We start from the raw sequence: 24,926 nt of genomic DNA, 5'->3' as shown, positions 1-24,926 counted from the left end.
ATGACTTCAATAACTATATTCATGATATATTCTACTTTAGAAACCTAAGTACCTATGTTCTCCATATGCATCATACATTGGAAAGAAAAATAAGAGAAAAATCGGACCCTTGATTTAAAACATCTATGAACGTTGATTTCCAACATAACAGCTGGATTGCTGTCCTTCATACAGACACTATTTGGGGGGAATTTTTTGTGTGTGATTAGTTCAAATTCTTTTCTAAGCGATAGAAATGATTTCCTGGACTCTACGCTGCAAGTTCAGATTTGTTGGCTACATTCATATCTCTGCAAATTGGAAAGTCCTTGAAGAAAACCTAAAGTATTACTTGGCCAAGGTTTCATGTCTCATGACTCATGAGAAAGTATTTGAAAAAATAAGGCATTTGAAATTTTTTCATGTTTTGAATCAATTACTCTTTCATATTGCTGCAAAGGTCCTGTGGGACCTTTGGGCTTAGTTGCAGATCTTGTGCTTTCCGTAAAATGTTGTATATGGTTTCGCTATTGTCTAGTGTACATTCTGTAACTGTAATAATAATGTATTTATTTATTTATTTATTTCTTACTATATCTCCTTTTAAAATGTCTGTGTGTGTGAGAGAGAGAGTGCGTGTGCGTGTGAGAGAGAGTGCATGTGTGTGTGTGTGCTCACGCCCAAGATCCAAGCTACTTTATAGCTGGCCAAATTTATAACCTCAGGTTCTCTTAATAATTGTTAAAAACTGTTTTTGGTTGTTGCTGAACAGTTAATTCCAATTTCAGGCAACAGGTTTTGTCATTCTGTTTGCACTGTTAGAGGAAATTCTTGTCAAATTCATCTTATATTTGCTTACATTTCTCTTAATATTGTTCACTTTGTTTTCTTCATATTTCTTTGAACACAACAAATAAACAGCCTTTCATCTTTTTTGTTGCTACAAACACAGCAATACACAGTGACAACAATAAGGGAGGGGGTTGGGAGGCTGGGGTGCTCATCTTTACAGCAAAATGTCCACTAATAAAAATAGAAAGGAATGCTAGAAATAGAGAATCACCATGTTTTCAACCACCAAAGTAATATAATCAAACCGGACCCAGAACCCTGAAAGACAATTAAGGCCAAGAGCTGAGAATGATTTTGGAGAACAGAATACCCACATGGTATCAAAATATAATGCCACAGACTGCTTATTCTTGCCAAGAATATTAAACCTAAAGACATAAATCTAAACAAGAGGAAAATATCAGGCAAACACATATTGCGGACACTTTACAAGCAAACAAGCTGAGGCTCTTGGAAAATGTCATTGTCATGGAAGATTTAAGTTGAGGGACTGTTCGGGACCACAGGATACTAAAGACACATGACAGGTGAATGCAATGTATGATACTTGATTGAACTGTTGATCCTCAAAAGGATATTATTGGGACAATTGGGGAAATTTGAATATAGACTGTACATGGACTTCGATAACACTATCATGTCATTGCTAAATCCCTTTGACCTGATAATAGTACTGTGGTTAGACAGGAGAATATCCTATTACTTAGGAGATACATTCTGAAGTAATTGGATGAAGTGTTTGGAACTGTTATGTGGTTAAGCAGAAAAGAAGAAAAAAAGAGAGAGAGAAAGCAATGGGATAATAAGAATCTGAGTAAAAGAATGTTCACTCTTCAACCTGGTGCGTTTTCAAAATGAAAAGTTGAGGAAAATGGATTGCTCATATTTTAGAGCTATGCATTGAAATAGTTCCCAATGAAATAAGATGATTTCTGATGTTTTCTTGAAAATAATCTGGGAGAAGGGTAAGGGAGAAGATATATGTGAATTGAGATTGGCTATGAGTTATCGATGGTTACGGTTGGGTGATGGATAATTGGAGGCTCCTTTGCTCTTCTCTCTTGTACAAGGGTTCTCAAAGTGTAGCTCCCTTCCAGCAGCATCTGCATCACCAGGGAGCTAGTGAGAAAAGGAAACTCTGTGTCTCACCCCAGAATTTTTAATCTGAGACTATAGATGTGGAGCTCAGCAATCTGTGCTTTAGCAAACCCTCTGGGTGATTCTGATGCAAGCTCATGTTCCAGGACCACCAATCTACTGTCATGAACTTGAAGACTGTAAGTTGGTATACAAACTCTAATTGTATATGTTTGACATCACCCACAGTACAATTTTTTAAGTAAATAAAACAGGCATCTTAGCGGTTTAATGGTCAAGTTTTAATTAAAAGTTTCATTCTATGAAACATTTAGAGAGGAGCTAACACCTATGATTCTCAAACTCTTCCATACTATAGTAGAGGGAGGACCACTTCCAAACTCATTCTACGAGGCCACCATCACCCTGATACAAAAGCCAGACGAAGATGTCACAAAAGAAAGGAAAATAGAGGGCAATATCAATGATGAACATAGATGCAAAAATCCTCAAAAAAATACCAGCGAACAGAATCCAAAGGCACATTAAAAGGATCATGCACCATGATCAAGTGGGGTTTATCCCAGGAATGCAAGGATTCTTCAACACACACAAATCAATCAATGTGATACACCATATTAACAAATTGAAGGAGAAAAACCATATGAAGATCTCAATACATGCAGAAAAAGCTTTTGACAAAATTCAACACCCATTTATGATAAAAACTCTCCAGAAAGTAGGCATAGAGGGAACCTACCTCAACTAATAACGGCCATATTTGACAAACCCACAGCCAACATCATTCTCAATGGTGAAAAACCAAAACCATTTTCTCTAAGATCAGGAGCAAGACAAGATTACCCACTCCCACTACTCTAATTAAACACAGTTTTGGAAGTTTTGGCCACGGCAATCAGAGAAGAAAAACAATCAAAGGAATCCAAATTGGAAAAGAAGAAAAACTATCACTGTTTGCAGATGACATGATACTATACATACAGAATCCTAAAGAAGCTACCAGAATACTAGTAGAGCTAATCAATGAATTTGGTAAAGCAGCAGGATACAGTATTAATTAATGCACAGAGATCTCTTGCATTGCTATACAATAATGACAAAAAATCTGAAAAAGAAATTAAGGAAACACTCTCACTTACCATTGCAACAAAAAGAATAAAAAAGGTAGGAATAAACTTACCTGAGGAGAAAAAAGAACTGTATGCAGAAAACCATAAGACACTGATGAAAGTAATTAAACACGATACAAACAGATGGAGAGATATACCATGTTCTTGGATTGGAAGAATCAACATTGTGAAAATGACTCTACTACCCAAAGCAATCTACAGATTTAATGCAAAACCTATCAAACTACCAATGGCATTTTTCACAGAAGTAGAACAAAAAATTTCACAGTTTCTATGGAAACACAAAAGACCCCGAATAGCCAAAGCAATCTTGTGAAACAAAAACGGAGCTGGAGGAATCAGGCTGCTGGACTTCAGAATATACCACAAAGCTACAGTAATCAAGATGGTATAGTACTGGCACAAAAACAGAAATATAGATCAAAGGAACAGGATAGAAAGCCCAGAGAGAAACCCATGCACCTATGGTCAACTTATTTTTGATAAAGGAGCCCAGAATATACAATGGAGAAAAGACAGCCTCTTCAATAAGTGGTGCTGGGAGAACTGGACAGCTACATGTAAAAGAATGAAATTAGAACACTTCCTAACACCATACACAAAAATAAACTCAAAATGGATTAAAGACTTAAATGTAAGGCCAGACACTATCAAACTCTTAGAGGAAAACATAGACAGAACACTCTATGACATAAATCACAGCAAGATCCTTTTTGACCCACCTCCTAGAGAAATGGAAATGAAAACAAAAATAAACAAATGGGACCTAATGAAACTTAAATGATTTTGCACAGCAAAGGAAACCATAACCCAGATGAGAAGACAATGCTTCAATTAGGAGAAAATATTTGAAAATGAAGCAACTGACAAAGGATTAATCTCGAAAATTTACAAGCAGCTCATGCAGCTCTATATCAAATAAACAAACAACCCAATCCAAAAATGGGCAGAAGACCTAAATAAGCATTTCTCCAAAGAAGATATACAGATTGCCAACAAACACATGAAAGAATGCTCAACATCACTAATCATTAGAGAAATGCAAATCAAAACTACAATGAGGTATCACCTCACACCAGTCAGAAGGGCCATCATTAAAATATCTACAAACAATAAATGCTGGAGCGGGTGTGGAGAAAAGGGAACCCTCTTGCACTGTTGGTGGGAATGTAAATTGATACAGCCACTATGGAGGTTCCTTAAAAAACTAAAAATAGAACTACCATACGAGCCAGCAATCCCACTACTTGGTGTATACCCTGAGAAAACCGTAATTCAAAAAGAGTCATGTACAATAATGTTCATTGTAGCTCTATTTACAATAGCCAGGACATGGAAGCAACCTAAGTGTCCATGAACAGATGAATGGATAAAGAAAATGTGGCACATATATACAATGGAATATTACTCAGCCATAAAAAGAAATGAAATTGAGTCATTTGTATTGAGGTAGATGGACCTAGAGTCTGTCATATAGAGTGAGGTAAGTGAGAAAGAGAAAAACAAATACCATATGCTAACACATATATATGGAATAAAAAAAAATGGTCATGAAGAACCTATGGGCTGGGCGGGAATAAAGACGCAGACCTACTAGAGAATGGACTTGAGGACACAGAGAGGGTGAAGGGTAAGCTGGGACAAAGTAAGACAGTGGCATGTACATATATACACTACCAAATGTAAAACCAATAGCTAGTGGGAAGCAGCCGCATAGCACAGGGAGATCAGCTCGGTGCTTTGTGACCACCTAGAGGGGTGGGATAGGGAGGGTGGGAGGGAGGGAGATGCAAGAGGGCAGAGATATGGGGACATATGTATATGTATAACTGATTCACTTTGTTATAAAGCAAAAACTAACACACCCTTGTAAAGCAATTATACTCCACTAAAGATGTTAAAAAAATAAAAAGAAAGAGTCATGTTCCACAATGTTCATTGCAGCTCTATTTACAATAGCCAGGACATGGAAGCAACCTAAGTGTCCATCAACAGATACATGGATAAAGAACATGTGGCACCTATATACAGTGGAATATTACTCAGCCATAAAAAGAAACGAAATTGAGTTATTTGTAGTGAGGTGGATGGATCTAGAGTCTGTCATACAGAGTGAAGTAAGTCAGAAAGAGAAAAACAAATGTCATATGCTAACGCATATATATGGAATCTAAAAAAATAAAAATGGTTCTGAAGAACTAAGGACAGGATGGGGATAAAGTCGTACATGTAGAGAATGGACTTCAGGACCCAGGGAGGGGCAAGGGTAAGCTGGGCCGAAGTGAGAGAGTACCATTGACGTATATACACTACCAAATGTAAACTAGATAGCTAGTGGGAATCAGCTGCATAGCACCGGGAGATTAGCTCAGTGCTTTGTGACCACCTAGAGGGCTGGGATAGGGAGGGTGGGAGGGAGATGCAAGAGGGAGGGGATATGGGGATATATGTACACATATAGCTGATTCACTTTTTATACAGCAGAAACTAACACAACATTGTAATGCAATTATAGTCCAATAAAGATTTTAAAAAATAAATAAATAGTTTCAAGAAAGATAATCCTAATCTTATATGAACACTGCCAGAGGATAGCAAAGAGGGACTTTTGCCCAACTTACTCTATGAGACTAGAAAACCTTGACCCTGGAACCAGCCAAGATGCTATGAGGAGAGAAACATCAAGTCAATCTTCCTCGTGAACAGAAGATGCAAAAAATTCTAAGCAAAACTTTAGCAAACTGAACCCACCAGTGTACACAAAAGATGATACACCATAACTAAGTTACATCTATCCTAGGAGAGCAAATCTGGTTTAACATTAGAAAAACTATAGATGGAAGGGGGCATGAGAGAGGTTTGTGTGTTGCTAATATATTCTGCTGTTTGCTCCAGGTGCTAGCTGGATGTTTATGTTTAGTTTTTGGAAACTCACTAAGATGTGTACGTCACTAAAGATTTTGAAAAAAAAAATCTTATAAATAACCCTCACTGTGTTAACAGATTAAATGATTAGAGTCTTGATCATTTCAGTGGTGGCCAAAAAACTGTAATCCCATATCTATTCATGATTTTTAAGACAATCTTATTAAGCTAGAAATACAAGGGATGTTCCTTAATCTTGTAAAGGGAAAGAAAGAAAGAATGAGAAAAGAGAGAGCGAATGGAAGAAACAAAAGAGAGAAGGAAGGAAAGAAAGGAAGGAGAAACAGAGAGAGAAAGAAAGAATTGAAGAATTAAAGCAAACAATGAAACACAGCAAGCCCATTTTAATATGGAAATGTTGGCATCATTCTGTTTAATATTAGGAATAACCCAAAGATGCCCAAATTTGCTGTCTCTATTTGACCTTGTAGTGGATGTCCTAGCCAGGCAGTAAGAAACCTGTAAGTTGATTACCTTACTTCTGTCACTCACAGATTCACAGAAAACCGTGCACCACTTATAGGCACATGATTAGATATCACAGAGTTTAGCATGATGGCTGACTTTGAGATCAATATATTTTTTTAAAAGCCAAGTGGAGGGGCTTCCCTGGTGGCGCAGTGGTTGAGAGTCCGCCTGCCGATGCAGGGGACATGGGTTCGTGTCCTTGTCCTGAAGATCCCACATGCCGCGGAGCGGCTGGGCCCGAGCCATGGCCGCTGAGCCTGCGCGTCCGGAGCCTGTGCTCTGCAACGGGAGAGGCCACGGCAGTGAGAAGCCCGTGTATCGAAAAAAAAAAAAAAAAAAAAAAAAAAAGCGCCAGGTGGAATTCTATAAATCAGATACAGATAGAAAATGTCACTTTAACCAGATATCAAGCACCAGAGCAACAACATTTTAGAGTTCTTGGGATAAATGCAATAAAGGATGTATAAGATCTGAATGTACAAAAGGTAAAGCTAAATACTAAGCTGAGAGATTCCAACGTTAAAGAAGACCCACAAAATTAGAGAGCCATCCCATGTCGGTGACTAGGAAGGCTGGATATCATAAAGATAGCCAATTCTCCCTTAAGTGATCCACAGATTCAATGAAAATGCAGTCCAAATCTACTGCAAATGAGTTTTCAGGAAACATGTCATGCTGATCCTAACATTTATATTTTAGAGTTTAGGAAGGGCAAAAGGCGAGGAATAGTAAAGATATGCCTGGAGATGATGAATAAGGTGTGAACACTTGTCCTACCAGAGATCAAGATGTGTTACCAAGAGATAAAAGTTAACACAGTGTAGTACTGGCACAGGAATAGACCAATTTATCTGTGGAACAGAATGGGGAATTCAGAAACAGAGACACACGAATAAAGACCAAAATGACTCCAGACACTGCCAAATGTTCCCTGGGGCTGCAAAATCTGACTGTGAATTAAGAACCCCTGCCTGGGGCTTCCCTGGTGGCGCAGTGGTTGAGAGTCCGCCTGCCGATGCAGGGGACACGGGTTCGTGACCCCGTCTGGAAGATCCCACATGCCGCGGAGCTGCTGGGCCCGTGAGCCATGGCCGCTGAGCCTGCGCGTCCGGAGCCTGTGCTCCGCAACGGGAGAGGCCACGGCAGTGAGAAGCCCACGTACCGCAAAAAAAAAAAACAAAACCCTGCCTGAGAATCCCTGACATAGGAATACGGAGTGACCTTAGAAACACATGGTGAATTCTGTAAAAGTAAGTTACAGAATACCAAGGACGTGAGTTTAAAAGGCATGCGGTACAATATTTCACATCCAAAGACAGAACAGTTCGGGAAACAAGGTTTGGAGAGCACAAAGCTCTACTTCACTTCCGGAATTAAACGGCTAGCCGCCCAATAAAGCCTGCGTGAGGGGAAGTGGGAGCTAGGCGACGAGTGGGGCGGGACTTTGGTCAGGGACCTTCGGATGAGCTTGAAGCTCATTGGTCGCTGGCCATAGCAGCGGGAGGTGAAAGGCAGAGCTGGAAGCTCATTGGCCTTTGAAGGCAGAGCGGGAAAGGGAGCGAGAGCGGAGTCTTCCCTCAGGTCTCCTGTCACAGCTGATTGATTCTGACCTGGTGGAGGCTGGGGTAACCACAGACTGGCATCAGGAGTAGGACCCTCATTCTCCACACCTCTTCTTTCCTCCCTCCCTCCTGCTATGGATCCCCAACCCCTTCTCCTCTCTTCCACCTCAGCCGGGTACCTCATGTCCCGCCCCGCCCCACCCTACCCCCACCTCCCACTCCACACCCAACCCCGCCCCCCTTGGGTGAAGTCCTCTGGGATGACCTCTTGCTGAGGCCTCCTGACCCCTGGCCTCTGGCCCCTGGGGCAGGGCTTATGCCCCTCCCTTTGATTCTGAGGTGGGTGTGGCAGGGTATGTTTGGGCAGCCTGAGAGGAGGTGGTGCATTCTGGGTGCGGGAGGAGGGGAAGGTGTGCTCAAGCATAATTCTTGAAGCTTGGAGAGGAGCATGGAAGATTGTTGGGAGGCCGTGGAGGGAATGCACGGGTTTGCATGAAAGCAGAGAGGGTGTGTTGGTGCAAGAGAACAATTAGTGTAGTGAGGAGTTGGCTGTTGACTAGATCAGGGTCTGGCATTCAATAGGGGGGATCAACAAACATCTACTTGATAAATAATTGAGGGAGTGAATGAAAATAATGATTGAAACAGGGGCTTGAGATCCAGCAGAATGATATGATTTCAAGAGATGCAAAGGGCTGTCAGTTTAAAGAGGGAGCAAGAGAATAATTAAGATTTCGATGGGGTGCAAGAAAAAAAAAATCGGAATGGAAGGTGAGAGGAAGATTGAATGTAGGGCATACAGGAGACGAATAATAGAATTGAATGCAAATGGGCATAGAATCATGAGTAGGGAGTGAATGAATGCAGGAGGTTAGGAAGACAATTGTGGAAGTGGATGCCAGGAATAATAGCTGGGCATAGCAAAGTACAAGATGATACATGAGAAAGGGAAGTAGTAATTGTTGAAGGGGGCACGAGAGTGCATGTGCATGCCTGAAAAGGGTGTCTATGTGGAGTGAAGGTATGCAGAGGGACTAGTAATTGGATTAAAAGTATACAGGACCCATGCGCAGTTTCTTGGAACCTGCCTATGCATGAGGGGAGCTCCCTGGGAAGGAGGCTACACGAAGCCAGAAGGGAGGGTGCAATCTCATTTCAGCGGTGAGCTGGATGGAGAAGAATCCAGCCGCCTCAGATGGGGTTTGCCAAGGGCAGAGGAAGTACGTTGTGGGTAGGGGATCATGTAGCCACCCTGACCTCCACTCCTTGTTCTAGAACCATGGATCCCACTGAAATGCCTGCTGTGCCCTGCGGCCCCCCCGACCCCACCACTGGACTTGAGACCGGAGCCTCATGGGGGATTGAACTTGGCCCCAGAAGAGCTATACGTCACTGTGCCCGCTGCCAGAACCACGGCATCACTGACCAAATCAAGGACCAGGAGCACTTCTGCCTCTTCGAGGCCTGCGAGTGTGGCAAGTGTGCCCTCTCCTCGTGAGTATGGTGTCTGACAAGGGGAGGGGAGTGGGCCTCCTCTAAAGGTGACTGACTTTAGACCTGCAATCCCCCACTTTAGGGAACGCTGCAGCATCTTGCCTGCTGAGAGTGCCTTGAAGTCGGAGCGGGGGCCACGCCGAAAGAGGCACCTGACTGAAGGACTGATAAGGAGTGGGACCACCTCTCCCAAAGCTCACAGCCATGTCAACAAGTTGGCCATTCAAGCAGGAGTCCTCAGTGAGTATCTCTGGCCAGGGAGGGAGTCTGAGTTTTGGGTGTAGGGAACATGAGTAGTTCTATCACCAGTCCTACCACCCAATTTCGATGTGGCTTTGGGCAAGTTACTCCTTGGGCCTTAGCTTCCCCAACTATAAAACGTCATCAATATTATCTACCAAGTGTTGGTGGGCTGGAGAGATCGGGGGGGCGGTGAGGTCAAAAAGGTCCACAGTGGGATGAGGCCTCAGATTGGGGGGGAGGTAGAGTCGGGGGGGAACAGTCAGTGCGAAAGGCTCACCTAAGCTGTCCCCAGTCTCTCACAGTTGGGAAAGAGAACATCAGCTTGAGACCCACCCCTGTGCAACCCCTGGGGAGGAGTCTGGGGCCAGTGTGGGAAACTTCCACCTCAGCCAGTGCCCAGACCCCTTCCTGTGTCCTGAAGGCCTGGGTACCATCTCTAACCCTACTGCAACTTGCCATATGACCCTGGGGAAAAAATACTTCTCTCTGGGTCTCATGGTCCCCAGTCCCAAAATGAAGAGTAGGACTAGCTGGTCTTCAAGGTCTTCCCAACTCCAACATCCTGGGCTCCTATCCTTGTCCTAAAACATGCCCACATCTCCTTTCCATGGCCGGCTTGGTCCCTGACTCCAACCTGTGCTCTCTGCTCCTGCAGGCAAGCTCCCAAGGAGGTCTGCTGATCGGTCTGGCCTTGGAATCTTTGTCTCTGTCCTGGACTCCAGCACCCTTGAAGAAGCAACTAACAATTTCTCTTTCCAGGGAGTCACACAGACCCCCTACCCTGCCCAGCAGGTGAGTAGAGTGAGAAGGACCATGAAGCTAGTTGTATATTTTGTTATTGAGTGCCCAGCCTTCTGGTTAAGGCCATGGGAGCAAGAAAGAGGAAGTGGAGGCAGTGTGGAGGAGGAGGAGGAGGAGGAGGAGGAGGAGGAGGAGAGGAGGAAGAGGAGAAGGTGGCATCTCAGACTATGGGGCAACGACAGAGCTCTCCCAGCTTTGCCATTTCCAATTTGTGAGACTTTGGATAAGTAACTTTACATCTCTGAGCCTCTATTTTCCTATCAGTGTACTGAGACGGGACAATATTCTACACCTATAATATTGACAAGAGGACTAGCACAAGGCCTGCCACATAGCAGGCCTTTGACAACTGGAGGCTGTTATTCCACATGAAACAAATCGATGGGATTAGAAGCTCCTGCTGAGAAGGGGGGCCATGATGGTGAGGCCCACCATCTCACCCAGGCGAGAGTCTAATAACTGTCAGAGAAAAGTTCCTGGAGATGAGCCAAGCTGGCCCTTCAAGTGCCTTGGGGAACTTGATTGGGGAATATGGAGGCAAGAACCAGTCCTTGGACAGGGACAGTAATCACGTCACTCCAGGTGCCTTGCAGGTTAAAACACAGACACCTCTGACTTCCCATAATCTTTACTGTTGCCTTGGGAGTTTTAAAAAAGCTGGGAGGAATTAGTGTCTCAGGAAAGATATAGAAAAAAAAAGGATACAGAAAAGAAGACAGTCCAAGTAGGGGAACGGACTTGACCAAGCCACAGTGACTAATGGCCAGCTGGCATTCAGACTCCCACATGCAGATATTGCAAAATCCTTGCCCCTCTCTCTCTACTGGTAGTATGTGCCTGCCAGAGGGATAAATCCCCTGGCCTCTCCTTTCCTTGCTCCTAGATGCTCAACTCTGATCCTCCAGCCCTGTGCCACCCTTAACTCCCTTCTACTGCAGCCATGGATTCTGGGGAAATTGTGGGGTCCGGAACCCTAGCAGGGGCCAAGCTTAGTGAAGAAGAAGGGCAGAAGGCCTCAGGCTGGCTGAGGACTGAAGGGGCACGGGGGAGGTGTGGCTTCCCAGCTCCCATTCTCTCACGTCCTTTGCTTTGCAGGCTCCCAAGGCTTCCGACCAGGCCTCGGTTTCTGCCTCCTTAGAGTGGCAGCAAAAACTGGAAGCGGCCGAGGCTCTGCTGGCTCTGAGAGAATCTTGCCAGGCCCCTTCTGGCTCCATCTCCGTGCTCCAGCCCTGTGTTGCACCAGGTAGCCTGGTCTTTGAAAGGAGAACATGGGGTTGGGGATAGTTGGGAAATGGGAGGCTGTTGTGTTAAGCAGGGCCTGACTGGGAAGTCAGAGTTGGAGGGGGGTTGGGGGTTGAACCTCTTTGGGCCCAGGCAGCCAAGCTCCTCAGTCTGACTCTTGAAGTGGCAGTAGATGGTTGTTCAGTGAATCATCGGTTTATCGAACATTGTGCTCAACAGCAAATGTCCAGTGCCCTGATGTCAAGAAATAAGGAAACCGAGTCCCTAAGAGTAGCAGGGACTTACCCTAGGGCATGCAGCATATCAAGTGGAAGAACCAGGTCTCCTGACTCCCAGCCCAGGGCTTTCTATCCAGACCCCTGCAATCTGCTGTGACCTGGGAAGGACATACATAGGTGGTAAGAGCCTAGTCCGGAAGGAGATCTGGTTCCTGCCTTCAGGGAGCTTCCAGTCTCAAGGTGGAGCATGGATGCCTTCACAAGTCATGTTTTGCAGCTGTGTCTCACTGATGAGCCTGGGGAGGAAGGACTGGAGGCGAGATAGACACCTGGGGAGGCTGAGAGGGAAGGCTGGGCACGACCAGACCAAAATGGTGCATTCGGTATGGAGTGTGAGTGAAGCAGCCACCCTGAAGGAACTGCTGGAACAGAGGGGATGAGGGTGGAGAGGCTACCAGTCACGGAGGTCTGACATGCCAGGCTTAGGAGGTTAGATCAGCAACTGTGCGTGATGAGGAGCCAGGGAATGTCTGAACTAGGGAGGAGCATATTCAGAGACCCTGGGCTTGACAAAAATAAATGTGGTGGCTGTGATGGAGGGTTTGGAGGAGGCAAGACTTGAGATGGGCCAACCAGCAAGGAAGAGTTCTGTGCAATACAGTCCAGGTGACAAAGCCTTGACTGGATGGAACCAAAAAAGAGGGGAGAGCCGGGAGGGGAAATGGATGTGACCTGATCCTGACCCCTTTCTTTGTGTCTACAGCTCCTGCTGGAGATAGAGGACTTCAGCCTCCTAACCCCTCTCTTGGACCCACGCCGGCCAGCTCCATTTCTCTGCCTAAGATGCACCTGGGGTGCATCTCCCCCTTGAGCTAGAAGCCCAGAGGGGGAGAACTCACTAAAATACTGCCTACGTATGCATTTGCAAAATGCTTCATGTCCAAAATTCTTAACGTCCTTTTTTAATCCTTTAGGCACTTATATAAGCTTTCAGACCCGTTTTTTTATATGGGGCAATTCCTTGACTGAGGATGGATATTCTTGTACCTCCATCCTTTACTTTCTTGGATCCCAGGGCTTTTTAATGTCTCTTATGAAAACAGGGTTGTACAATCTAAGCTGATCAGTTTCTAAATAGGGTTCTGCGTGAGTCCATATGTTCATCTGCCAGAGTTTTTATTTGATTCATGATTGTGAACATACTGGCACGCTCATATACTTATCCATGCATGTGAAAGTCTGAGGCTGTTTTCATTTTGTGTCTACGTTTGTGTGTGTGAGCAAATAATAAACCCTTGTTGTAAGGCACTGAGATATAGGAGTCGTCTGTTACCACAGTATAACCTAGACTCTCCTGACTCTAACAGACTTGTTCAATTCACTTTTCAAAAGGAAAAGCTCTTTACTCAATAACTGGGATTTCTTAACTTGGCTAGATAAGAAAGTGGTAGAGGAAAAATAAAGGGTAGGAGATTTATTCATTCAGCAAGTAAGTGCCTATGCCTTTCCTGGCATAGACTGCTTCCAGTTGTCCAGAGGGCCACAAATTGAGATGCCTGCAGAATCAAGCAGATTATATAAATGAGTAGAGCAGGCCAGATGGGGTCTGGCCAATTGACAGTGCATGCTCTACCTAAGGGGGCAGCTGTCACTTGGCTCTAGCCAATTGTTGCCATGCAGGAATGTGGACTCATTGTTGCCCCATCTCCTGATTTTTCAAGAGAAGATGAAATTCTAGATTTCTATGTAAAATATCTCAACTTTCAAATGTTGCCTCTGGTTTCCTCTTTAAGCCCTTTACATGGGCCAAACAACACATCCAAGCAGGCCAACTTTGGCCAATGGAATGCTAGTTTGATTCTAGTCCAATATGTATTTTACAGTGGGGGGATACTGAAGCCAATCAGGACAGGAAGAATCAAAGAGGGGAGATGAATTAGACCTGGGGACCACTTTTGAAGGACCCAGGAAATACAAGGAAGAGTCATTATCATTTCGTTATTCTGTGTTCACTGTATGCTAAGCACATATAACCTCACAACAGCTCTGTAAGCTAAACATTATTATCACCCTTTTACATATGAGGAAATGCGCTCAAAGAGTTGCGCAAGTGTTTGAAGGGAAATGTTTTGCCAAAGATGGGGGGAGACTCCCTTCTCTTTGCCTTGCCCTAAATTAGCTAATAAATTTACCTTTTTACAAAGTGTCGAGTGAGAAGTTCAAAACTTGAAGCCGCAGACACCCAGTCAGAAGGGTCTTTCAAAAACCATCCCTTTATTTCATACTCAAAGTAACAATCTATAAGAATTGATCAGCTCTAACCTGCACTTGTTTCTCAGTCCTCTGCTGATGTTCATGATCCTGCCCACCCACCCCCACCAAACCCGACACGTGTTGAGCTATACCTTTTAAAAAAGTCTCTTAATGGCATAGTATGGGCATCTTAGGACATCGTTATAAATGGTAGGCGTTAAACATCTTTCGTGAACTATCCTTTGGTCACAGGTTTAAAATATCACTTTACATAACAGTGTGAGTTAGCTCTTGACTCTGGTATGGTATATAACAGCACTGGTTGGATCTGAGGATATCCACCACACCAGGGCGTCTGCAGAGTGGATCAATCTCAACCAGTGCCATGCAGGTAGATGTTTAACAACAGGCTCTGTGGGGGAGGACGAGGGTTGGGAGAATCGCCCTGTGTTGTAGCATTTGCCGATTTCAAGCTACCAACGTGATGTCCTTTGATGCAGAGTTGGGAAGAGATGAATTTCCATCATTCAGTGACAATAAATATGCACAATCTCAAGAGCATAGCTAATAGTAAAATGTAGGAAAATAATTAGGAATAGATTACTTTTGATCATGTATTATGTTCGTTTTCAATATAACATATGTAATGTAAATGTTACTGTATACGATTTAGTTTTAATAACAGCTGCGTTTAAAAGCTGGCTCACAAAATTCCCGGCAATGTGATAGTCGCCTCTTATGTTCCAGTAAGAGTACCCTCCAGCACTCCACTGCTTTCGGCTCTTGCCCAGATAGGCACCTCTTCCAAATTAGGTCACACTAACACCGCAGGGCTTTAAAGGGCTGCTACCACTGCTCTCTGACCAAGAACAGCCTAAAGTGAGGGGAGAGTATTCGTTATTGATTTTTTTAAATGGAATGATCTAGAACAAATACTGAGCAACATGAATTGTCAAAATTGTTTATGGGCAAACGTGCCTTGTCAGGTAAAGGGCAGAATAAGCAAGACTCATGCAGGGATGTTGTTAACAGATTTCTTAAATGTTAAAGGGACGGGGCAACTGGTGTTCCCTGGCCATGGGATCTGTATCTCTCATCAAGAGACAGACATTCGTTATACTCCCTCCTCCTTCTCAGATGAATGCTGCATAATCTACGCAAACTTCTCCACCTTGCCTTTTTTCACTTAAAAATATGTCCTTCATTGTCAAGTATAGGCACTAAGTTATACAGCAGATCTCTAGAATATACTCATCTTGTACAACTGTAACTTTATACCCATTAAACAACTCTCCATAGCACCCTTCTCCTATCCCCTGGAAACCACCATTCTATTGTCTGCTTCTATAAGCTTGACTATTCTGGATGCTTCGTATAAGAGGTATCGTGCACTTAAAATTGTGTTAAGAGGATAAATCTCATGTTAAGTTTTCTTATCGCAAGAAAGCAAAATCAAAACAAACCAAAACAAAATACCAAAGGGACATGAGGAATCTTTTGGAGATGATGGATATGCTTCTCACCTTGATTGCGGAGATGGTAACATGGATGAACGCACTTGTCCAAACTCATCAAATAGTACACATTAATGCATGCAGGATTTGTATACAAGTTATACCTCAATAAAGCTGAAGAAAACAATATCCTTGAGATCACTCCATAGTGCTCTATAGAGGTATCTCTCACACCTTTCAACAGCTACGGAGTACACCATTGTGTGGATGTACCATAATTTAGGCAACTAATCTTCTATTGATAGACACTTTGGTTGTACCTACTCTAGCTATTACAAATACAGCCACAATGAATACACTTGTGACATCATCTTTAGCAGTTTTCATCAATATATTTTTGAGATCGTACCTGAGATATACTATTGCTGAAGAAAGGGTAAAAACACATATAATCTTGCTCATGACAGCCAAATTCTCCCTCATAAAGGGTGTACGTATTGCCTTTTCTCCATCAGTGTATGAGAGTGCCAATTTTCCCAGAGTTTCACCAGTACTGCTGACAGACTTTTGAATTTTGCCAATCTGATAGGTGATAAATGGTATATCAGTGTATTTTTAACTTGTGTTTCCTTCAATGTGAACAAGATTACATGTCTTTTCTCCAAAGAAGATACACAGATTGCCAACAAACACATGAATGAATGCTCAACATCATTAATCATTAGAGAAATGCAAATCAAAACTACAAGGAGATATCATCTCACACCAGTCAGAATTGCCATCATAAAAAAAAAAACTACAACCAATAAATGCTGGAGAAGGTGTGGAGAAAAGGGAACCCTCATACACTGTTGGTGGGAATGTAAATTGATACAGCCACTATGGAGAACAGCATGGAATTTCCTTAAAAAACTAAAAATAGAACTACCATACGACACAGCAAGCCCACTACTGGGCATATACCCTGAGAAAACCATAATTCAAAAAAAGTCATGTACCACAATGTTCATTGCAGCTCTATTTACAATAGCCAGGACATGGAAGCAACCTAAGTGTCCATCAACAGATGAATGGATAAAGAAAATGTGGCACATATATACAATGGAATATTACTCAGCCTTAAAAAGAAATGAAATTGAGTTATTTGTAGTGAGGTGGATGGACCTAGAGTCTGTCATATAGAGTGAAATAAGTCAGAAAGAGAAAAACAAATACCATAAGCTAACACATATATATGGAATCTAAAAAAAAAAAAAATGTCATGAAGAACCTAGGGGCGATATAGAAGATGGCGGAAGAGCAAGATGCGGAGATCACCTTCCTCCCCACAGATACATCAGAAATACATCTACACGTGGAACTGCTCCTATAGAACACCCACTGAATGCTGGCAGAAGACCTCAGACCTCCTAAAAGGCAAGAAACTCCCCACGTACCTGGGTAGGGCAAAAGAAAAAAAGAAAACACAGAGACAAAAGAATAGGGACGGGACCTGCACCAGTGGGAGGGAGCTGTGAAGGAGGAAAGGTTTCCACACGCTAGGAAGCCCCTTCGTGGGCGGAGACTGCGGGTGGCGGAGGTGGGAAGCTTTGGAGCCAAGGAGGAGAGCGCAGCAACAGGGGTGTGGAGGGCAAAGCGGAGGGATTCCCTCACAGAGGATTGGTGCCGACCAGCACTCACCAGCCCGAGAGGCTCGTCTGCTCACCCGCTGGGGCGGGAGGGGGCTGGGAGCTGAAGCTCCGGCTTCGGTCGGGTCTCAGAGAGAGGACTGGCGGCATGAACACAGCCTGAAGGGGTTAGTGCACCACGGCTAACCGGGAGGGAGTCCGGAAAAAGGTCTGGAGCTGCCAAAGAGGCAAGGGACTTTTTCTTGCCTCTTTGTTTCCTGGTGCGCAAGGAGAGGGGATTAAGAGCTCTGCTTAAAGGAGCTCCAGAGAAGGGCGCGAGCCGCGGCTAACAGCGCGCACCTCAGAGACGGGCATGAGACGCTAAGGCTGCTGCTGCCGCCACCAAGAAGCCTGTGTGCAAGCACAGGTCACTCTCCACACCTAACGTCCCAGGAGCCAGTGCAGCCCCCCACTGCCAGGGTCCCAAGATCCAGGGACAATTTCCCCGGGAGAACGGATGGCACACCTCAGGCTGCTGCAACGTCACGGCGGCCTCTGCTGCCGCAGGCTCACCCCACATTCTGTACCCCTCCCTCCCTCTGGCCTGAGTGAGCCAGAGCCCCCGAATCAGGTGCTCCATTAACCCCATCCTGTCTGAGTGAAGAGTAGACGCCTTCAGGCGACCTAAACGCAGAGGCGGGGTGAAATCCAAAGCTGAATCCCGGGAGCTGTGTGAACAAAGACGAGAAAGGATTTCTGTGCATTAATTTTGTATCCTGCTACTTTACCAAATTCATTGATTAGCTCTAGTAGTTTTCTGGTAGCATCTTTAGGATTCTCTATGTATAGTATCATGTAATCTGCAAACTGTGACAGCTTTATTTCTTCTTTTCCAATTTGGATTCCTTTTATTTCTTTTTCTTCTCTGATTGCTGTGGCTAAAACTTCCAAAACTATGTTGAATACGAGTGGTGAGAGTGGGCAACCTTGTCTTATTCCTGATCATAGTGGAAATAGTTTCAGTTTTTCACCATTGAGTACGACGTTGGCTGTGGGTTTGTCATATATGGCCTTTATTATGTTGAGTAAAGTTCCCTCTATGCCTACTTTCTGCAGGGTTTTTATCATAAATGGGTGTTGAATTTTGTCAAAAGCTTCCTCTGCATCTATTGAGGTGATCATATGGTTTTTCTCCTTCAATTTGTTAATACAGTGTATCACGTTGATTGATTTGTGTATATTGAAGAATCCTTGCCTTCCTGGAATAAACCCCACTTAATCATGGTGTATGATCCTTTTAATGTGCTGTTGGATTCTATTGGCTAGTATTTTGTTGAGGATTTTTGCATCTATGTTCAGCAGTGATATTGGCCTGTAGTTTTCTTTCCTTGTGACCTCTTGGTCTACACTAATGATGAAAACTCTGAAAGTCAAATTAAGAAAACAATCCCATTTACCATTGCAAGAAAAAGAATAAAATATCTAGGAATAAACCTACCTAAGGAGACAAAAGACCTGTATGCAGAAAATTATAAGACACTGAAGAAAGAAATTAAAGATGATACACATAGATGGAGAGATATACCATGCTCTTGGGTTGGAAGAATCAATATTGTGAAAATGATTCTACTACCCAAAGCAATCTACAGATTCAATGCAATCCTTATCAAACTACCACTGGCATTTTTCACAGAACTAGAACAAAAAATTTCACAATTTGCATGGAAACACAAAAGACCCTGAATAGCCAAAGCAATCTTGAGAACGAAAAATGGAGCTAGAGGAATCAGGCTCCCTGACTTCAGACTATACTATGAAGCCACAAGAATCAAGACAGTATGGTACTGACACAAGAACAGAAATATGGATCACTGGAACAGGATAGAAAGCCCAGAGATAAACCCACACACATATGGTCACCTTATCTTTGATAAGGGAGGCAAGAATATACAGTGAAGAAAAGACAGCCTCTTCAATAAGTGGTGCTGGGAAAACTGGACTGGTACATGTAAAAGTATGAAATTAGAACACTCCCTAACACCATACACAAAAATAAACTCAAAATGGGTTAAAGACCTAAGTGTAAGGCCAGACACTATCAAACTCTTAGAGGAAAACATAGGCAGAACACTCTATGACATAAATCACCACAAGATCCTTTTTGACCCACCTCCTAGAGAAATGGAAATGAAAACAAAAATAAACAAATGGGACCTAATGAAACTTAAAAGCTTCTGCACAGCAAAGGAAACCATAAACCAGACCAAAAGACAACCTTAAAAATGGGAGAAAATATTCAAATGAAGCAACTGACAAAGGATTAATCTCCAAAATTTACAAGCAGCTCATGCAGTTCAGTAACAAAAAAACAAGTAACCCAAACCAAAAATGGGCAGAAGAGCTAAATAGACATTTCTCCAAAGATGATACACATATTGCGAACAAAAACATGAAAGAATGTTCAGCATCATTTATCATTAGAGAAAGGTAAATCAAAACTACAATCAGATATCAACTCACACCGGTCAGAATGGCCATCATCAAAAAAATCTAGAATCAATAAATGCTGGAGAGGGAGTGGAGAAAATGGAACACTCTTGCACTGCTGGTAGGAATGTAAATTGGTTCAGCCACTATGGAGAACAGTATGGATGCTCCTTAAAAATTGACAAATAGAACAACCATACAACACTGTAATCCCACTGCTGGGCATATACCCTGAGAAAACCATAATTCGAAAAGAGTCATGTACCAAAATGTTCATTGCAGCTCTATTTACAATAGCCAGGACATGTGAGCAACCTAAGTGTCCATCATCGGATGAATGGATATATACAATGGAATATTACTCAGCCATAAAAAGAAACGAAATTGAGGTAATTGTAGTGAGGTGGATGGACCTAGAGTCTGTCATACAGAGTGAAGTAAGTCAGAAAGAGAAAAACAAATACTGTATGCTAACACATATATATGGAATCTTAGAGAAAAAAAAAGGTCATGAAGAACCTAGGGCTAAGATGGGAATGGAGACACAGACCTACTAGAGAATGGACTTGAGGTTGTGGGGAAGGGGAAGGGTAGGCTGTGAGAAAGTGAGAGAGTGACATGGACATATATACACTACCAAACGCAGGGTGGATAGCTAGTGGGAAGCAGCTGCATGGCACATGGAGCTTAGCTAAGTGGTTTGTGACCACCTAGAGGGGTGGGATAGGGAGGGTGGGAGGGAGGGAGATGCAAGAGGGAAGAGATATGGGAACATGTGCATATGTATAACTGATTCACTTTGTTATAAAGCAGAAACTAACACAACATTGTAAAGCAATTATACTCCAATAAAGATGTTAAAAAAAAAAAAAGAAGAGAAAGGGAAAACTCTTCCAGCAGCCTCAGGAGCACGCATTAAATCTCCACAATCAACCTGATGTACCCTGCATCTGTGGAATACCTGAATAGACAAGGAATCATCCCAAATTGAGGAGGTGGACATTGAGAGCAAGATACATTATTTTTTCCCCTTTACTTCTTTTTGTGAGTGTGTATGTGTATGCTTCTGTGTGAGATTGTGTCTGTATAGCTTTGCTTTCACCACTTGTCCTAGGGTTCTGTCCATCCGTATTTTGTTTCTTGGCTTAAAAAATTTTCTTTTCTTAAAAATTATTTTTTATTTATTATTTTAATAACTTTATTTTTAAAATCTTACTTTATTTTATCCTCTTTCTTTCTTTCATTCTTTCTTTCTTTCTATTTTTTTCTCCCTTTTATTCTGAGCTGTGTGGATGAAAGGCTCTTGGTGCTCCAGCCAGGAGTCGGGGCTGTTTCTCTGAGGTGGGAGAGCCAAGTTCAGGACACTGGTCCACAAGAGACCTCCCAGCTCCACATAATATCAGATGGCGAAAATCTCCCAGAGATCTCCATCTCAACACCAAGACCCAGCTTCACTCAACGACCAGCAAGCTACATTGCTGGACACACTATGCCAAACAACTAGCAAGACAGGACCACAGCCCCACCCATTAGCAGAGAGGTTGCCTAAAATCATAATAAGGCCACAGACACCCCAAAACACACCACCAGACGTGGACCTGCCCACCAGAAAGACAAGATCCAGCCTCATCCATCAGAACACAGGCACTAGTCCCCTCCACCAGGAAGCCTACTCAAGCCACTGAACCAACTTTAGCCACTGGGGACAGAAACCAAAATCAACGGGAACTATGAACCTGCAGCCTGCAAAAAGGAGACCACAAACACTGTAAGATAAGCAAAATGAGAAGACAGAAAAGCACATTGCAGATGAAAGAGCAAGGTAAAAACCCACCAGACCTAACAAATGAAGAGGAAATAAGCAGTCTACCTGAAAAAGAATTCAGAACAACGATACTCAAGATGATCCAAAATCTTGGAAATAGAATAGAGAAAATGAAAAAAACATTTAACAAGTACCTAGAAGAACTAAAGAGGAAACAAGCAACGATGAACAACACAATAAATGAAATTTAAAATACTCTAGAAGGAATCAATAGCAGAATAACTGAAAAAGAAGAATGAATAAGGACCTGAAAGAAAAAAAATAGTGGAAATAACTGCTGCAGAGCAGAATAAAGAAAAAAGAATGAAAAGAACTGAGGACAGTCCAACATTCGAATTATAGGGGTCCCAGAAGAAGAAGAGAAAAAGAAAGGGACTGAGAAAATATTTGAAGAGATTATAGTTGAAAACTTCCCTAATATGGGAAAGGAAATAGTTATTCAAGTCCAAGAAGCACAGAGAGTCCCATACAGGATAAATCCAAGGAAAAACACGCCAAGACACATATTAATCAAACTATCAAAAATTAAATACAGAGATAACATATTAAAAGCAGCAAGGGAAAAACAACAAAAAACACACAAGGGAATCCCCATAAGGTTAACAGCTGATCTTTCAGCAGAAACTCTGCAAGCCAGAAGGGAGTGTCAGGGCATATTTAAAGTAATGAAGGAGACAAACCGACAACAAAGATTACTCTACCCAGCATGGATCTCATTCAGATTTGATGGAGAAATTAAAACTTTTACAGACAAGCAAAAGCTGAGAGAGTCCAGCACCACCAAACCAGCTTTACAACAAATGCTAAGGGAACTTCTGTAGTCAAGAAACACAAGAGAAGCAAAATACCTACAATAACAAACCCAAAACAATTAAGAAAATGGGAATAGGAACATACATGTCGATAATTACTTTAAATGTAAATGGATTAAATGTTCTCACATAAAGACACAGACTGGCTGAATGGATACAAAAACAAGACCCATATATATGCTGTCTACAAGAGACCCACTTCAGACCTGGGGACACATACAGACTGAAAGTGAGGGGATGGCAAAGATATTCCATGAAAATGGAAATCAAAAGAAAGCCGGAGTAACAATTCTCATATCAGCCAAAATAGTCTTTAAAATAAAGTCTATTACAAGAGTCAAAGAAGGACACTACATAAGGATCAAGGGATCAATCCAAGAAGAAGATGTAAGAATTGTAAATATTTAGGCACCCAACATAGGAGCACCTCAATACATAAGGGAAATACTAACAGCCAGAAAATGGGAAATCGACAGTAACACAATCATAGCAGGGGACTTTAACACCCCACTTTCACAAATGGACCGATCATCCAAAATGAAAATAAATAAGGAAATACAGTTTTAAATGATAAATTAAACAAGATGGACTTAATTGATATTTATAGGACATTCCATCCAAAAGCAACAGAATACACATTTTTCTCAAGTGCTCATGAAACATTCTCCAGGATAGATCATATCTTGGGTCACAAATCTAGCCTTGGTAAATTTACGAAAAATGAAATTGTATCAAGTATCTTTTCCAACCACAACACTATGAGACTAGTTATCAATTACAGGAAAAGATCTGTAAAAAATACAAACACATGGAGGCGAAACAATACACTACTTAATAATGAGGTGATCACTGAAGAAATAAAAAAATACCTAGAAACAAATGACAGTGGAGACACGACAACCCTAAACCTATGTGATGCAGCAAAAGCAGTTCTAAGAGGGAAGTTTATAGCAATACAATCCTACTGTAAGACACAGGAAACATCTCAAATAGACAACCTAACCTTGCACCTAAAGCAATTAGAGAAAGAAGAACAAAAAACCCCCCAAAGTTAGTAGAAGGAAAGAAATCATAAAGATTGGATCAGAAATAAATGAAAAAGAAATGAAGGAAACGATAGCAAAGATCAGTAAAAGTAAAAGTTGGTTCTTTGAGAAGATAAGCAAAATTGATAAACCATTAGCCAGACTCATCAAGAAAGAAACGGAGAAGACTCTAATCAATAGAATTATAAATGAAGACGGAGGAGTAACAACTGACACTGCAGAAATACAAAAGATCATGAGAGATAACTAGAAGAAACACTATGCCAATAAAATGGACAACCTGGAAGAAATTGACAAATTCTTAGAAATGCACAACCTGCCAAGACTGAACCAGGAAGAAATAGAAAATATGAACAGACCAATCACGAGCACTGAAATTGAGACTATGATTAAAAATCTTCCAACAAACAAAAGCCCAGGACCAGATGGCTTCACAGGAGAATTCTATGAAACATTTAGAGAAGAACTAACAACTATCCTTCTCAAAGTCGTCCAAAATATAGCAGAGGGAGGAATACCCCCAAACACATTCTACGAGGCCACTATCACCCAGATACCAAACCAGACAAAGATGTCACAAAGAAAGAAAAGTACAGGCCAATATTACTGATGAACGTAGATGCAAAAATCCTCAACAAAATACTAGCAAACAGAATCCAATAGCACATTTAAAGGATCATAAACCATGATCAAGTGGGTTTTATTCCAGGAATCCAAGGATTCTTCAATATACACAAATCAATCAACATGATACACCATATTAACAAACTGAAGTAGAAAAAAAATATGATCATCTAAATAAATGCAGAGAAAGCTTTCGACAAAATTCAAAGCTGATTTATTATAAAAACCCTGCAGAAAGTAGGCATAGAGGGAACTTTCCTCACCATAATAAAGGCCATGCATGACAAAGCCACAGCCAACCTCGTACTCAATGGTGAAAAACTGAAACCATTTCCACTAAGATCAGGAACAAGACAAGGTTGCCCACTCTCATCACTCTTATTCAACACAGTTTTGGAAGTTCTAGCCACAGCAATCAGAGAAGAAAAAGAAATAAAAGGAACCCAAGTCGGGAAAGAAGAAGCAAAGCTGTCACAGTTTGCAGATGACATGATACTACACATAGAGAATCCTAAAGATGCTACCAGAAAGCTACTATAGTTAATCAATGAATTTGGTAAAGTAGCAGGATACAAAATTAATGCACAGAAATCTCTGGCATTCCTATACACTAATGATGAAAAAACTGATAGTGAAATTAAGAAAACACTCCCATTTACCATTGCAAGAAAAAGAATAAAATATCTAGGAATAAACCTACCTAAGGAGACAAAAGACCTGTATGCAGAAAATTATAAGACACTGATGAAAGAAATTGCAGATGATACAAATTGATGGAGAGATATACCATGTTCTTGGATTGGAAG

General features: G+C 42.2%; 1 protein-coding gene across 1 annotated transcript; it reads left to right on the top strand.

Annotated features, from left to right (window-relative positions):
• Positions 1–9,684: 9,684 nt before the first annotated feature.
• Positions 9,685–12,948, top strand: LOC131748114 (doublesex- and mab-3-related transcription factor C1-like). Its single transcript, XM_067023555.1, has 5 exons — positions 9,685–9,748; positions 10,407–10,543; positions 11,436–11,492; positions 11,644–11,795; positions 12,776–12,948. The coding sequence occupies exons 1-5, from the start codon at positions 9,713–9,715 to the stop codon at positions 12,886–12,888; spliced, it is 495 nt and encodes a 164-aa protein (XP_066879656.1). The 5' UTR covers positions 9,685–9,712; the 3' UTR covers positions 12,889–12,948.
• The last annotated feature ends 11,978 nt before the right edge of the window (positions 12,949–24,926 follow it).

Source organism: Kogia breviceps, chromosome X (genome assembly GCF_026419965.1).
Source record: "Kogia breviceps isolate mKogBre1 chromosome X, mKogBre1 haplotype 1, whole genome shotgun sequence".
Lineage (NCBI taxonomy): Eukaryota > Metazoa > Chordata > Mammalia > Artiodactyla > Physeteridae > Kogia > Kogia breviceps.
Note: the sequence above shows the minus strand (reverse complement) of the source record. Positions and strands in the feature narration are given on the sequence as shown.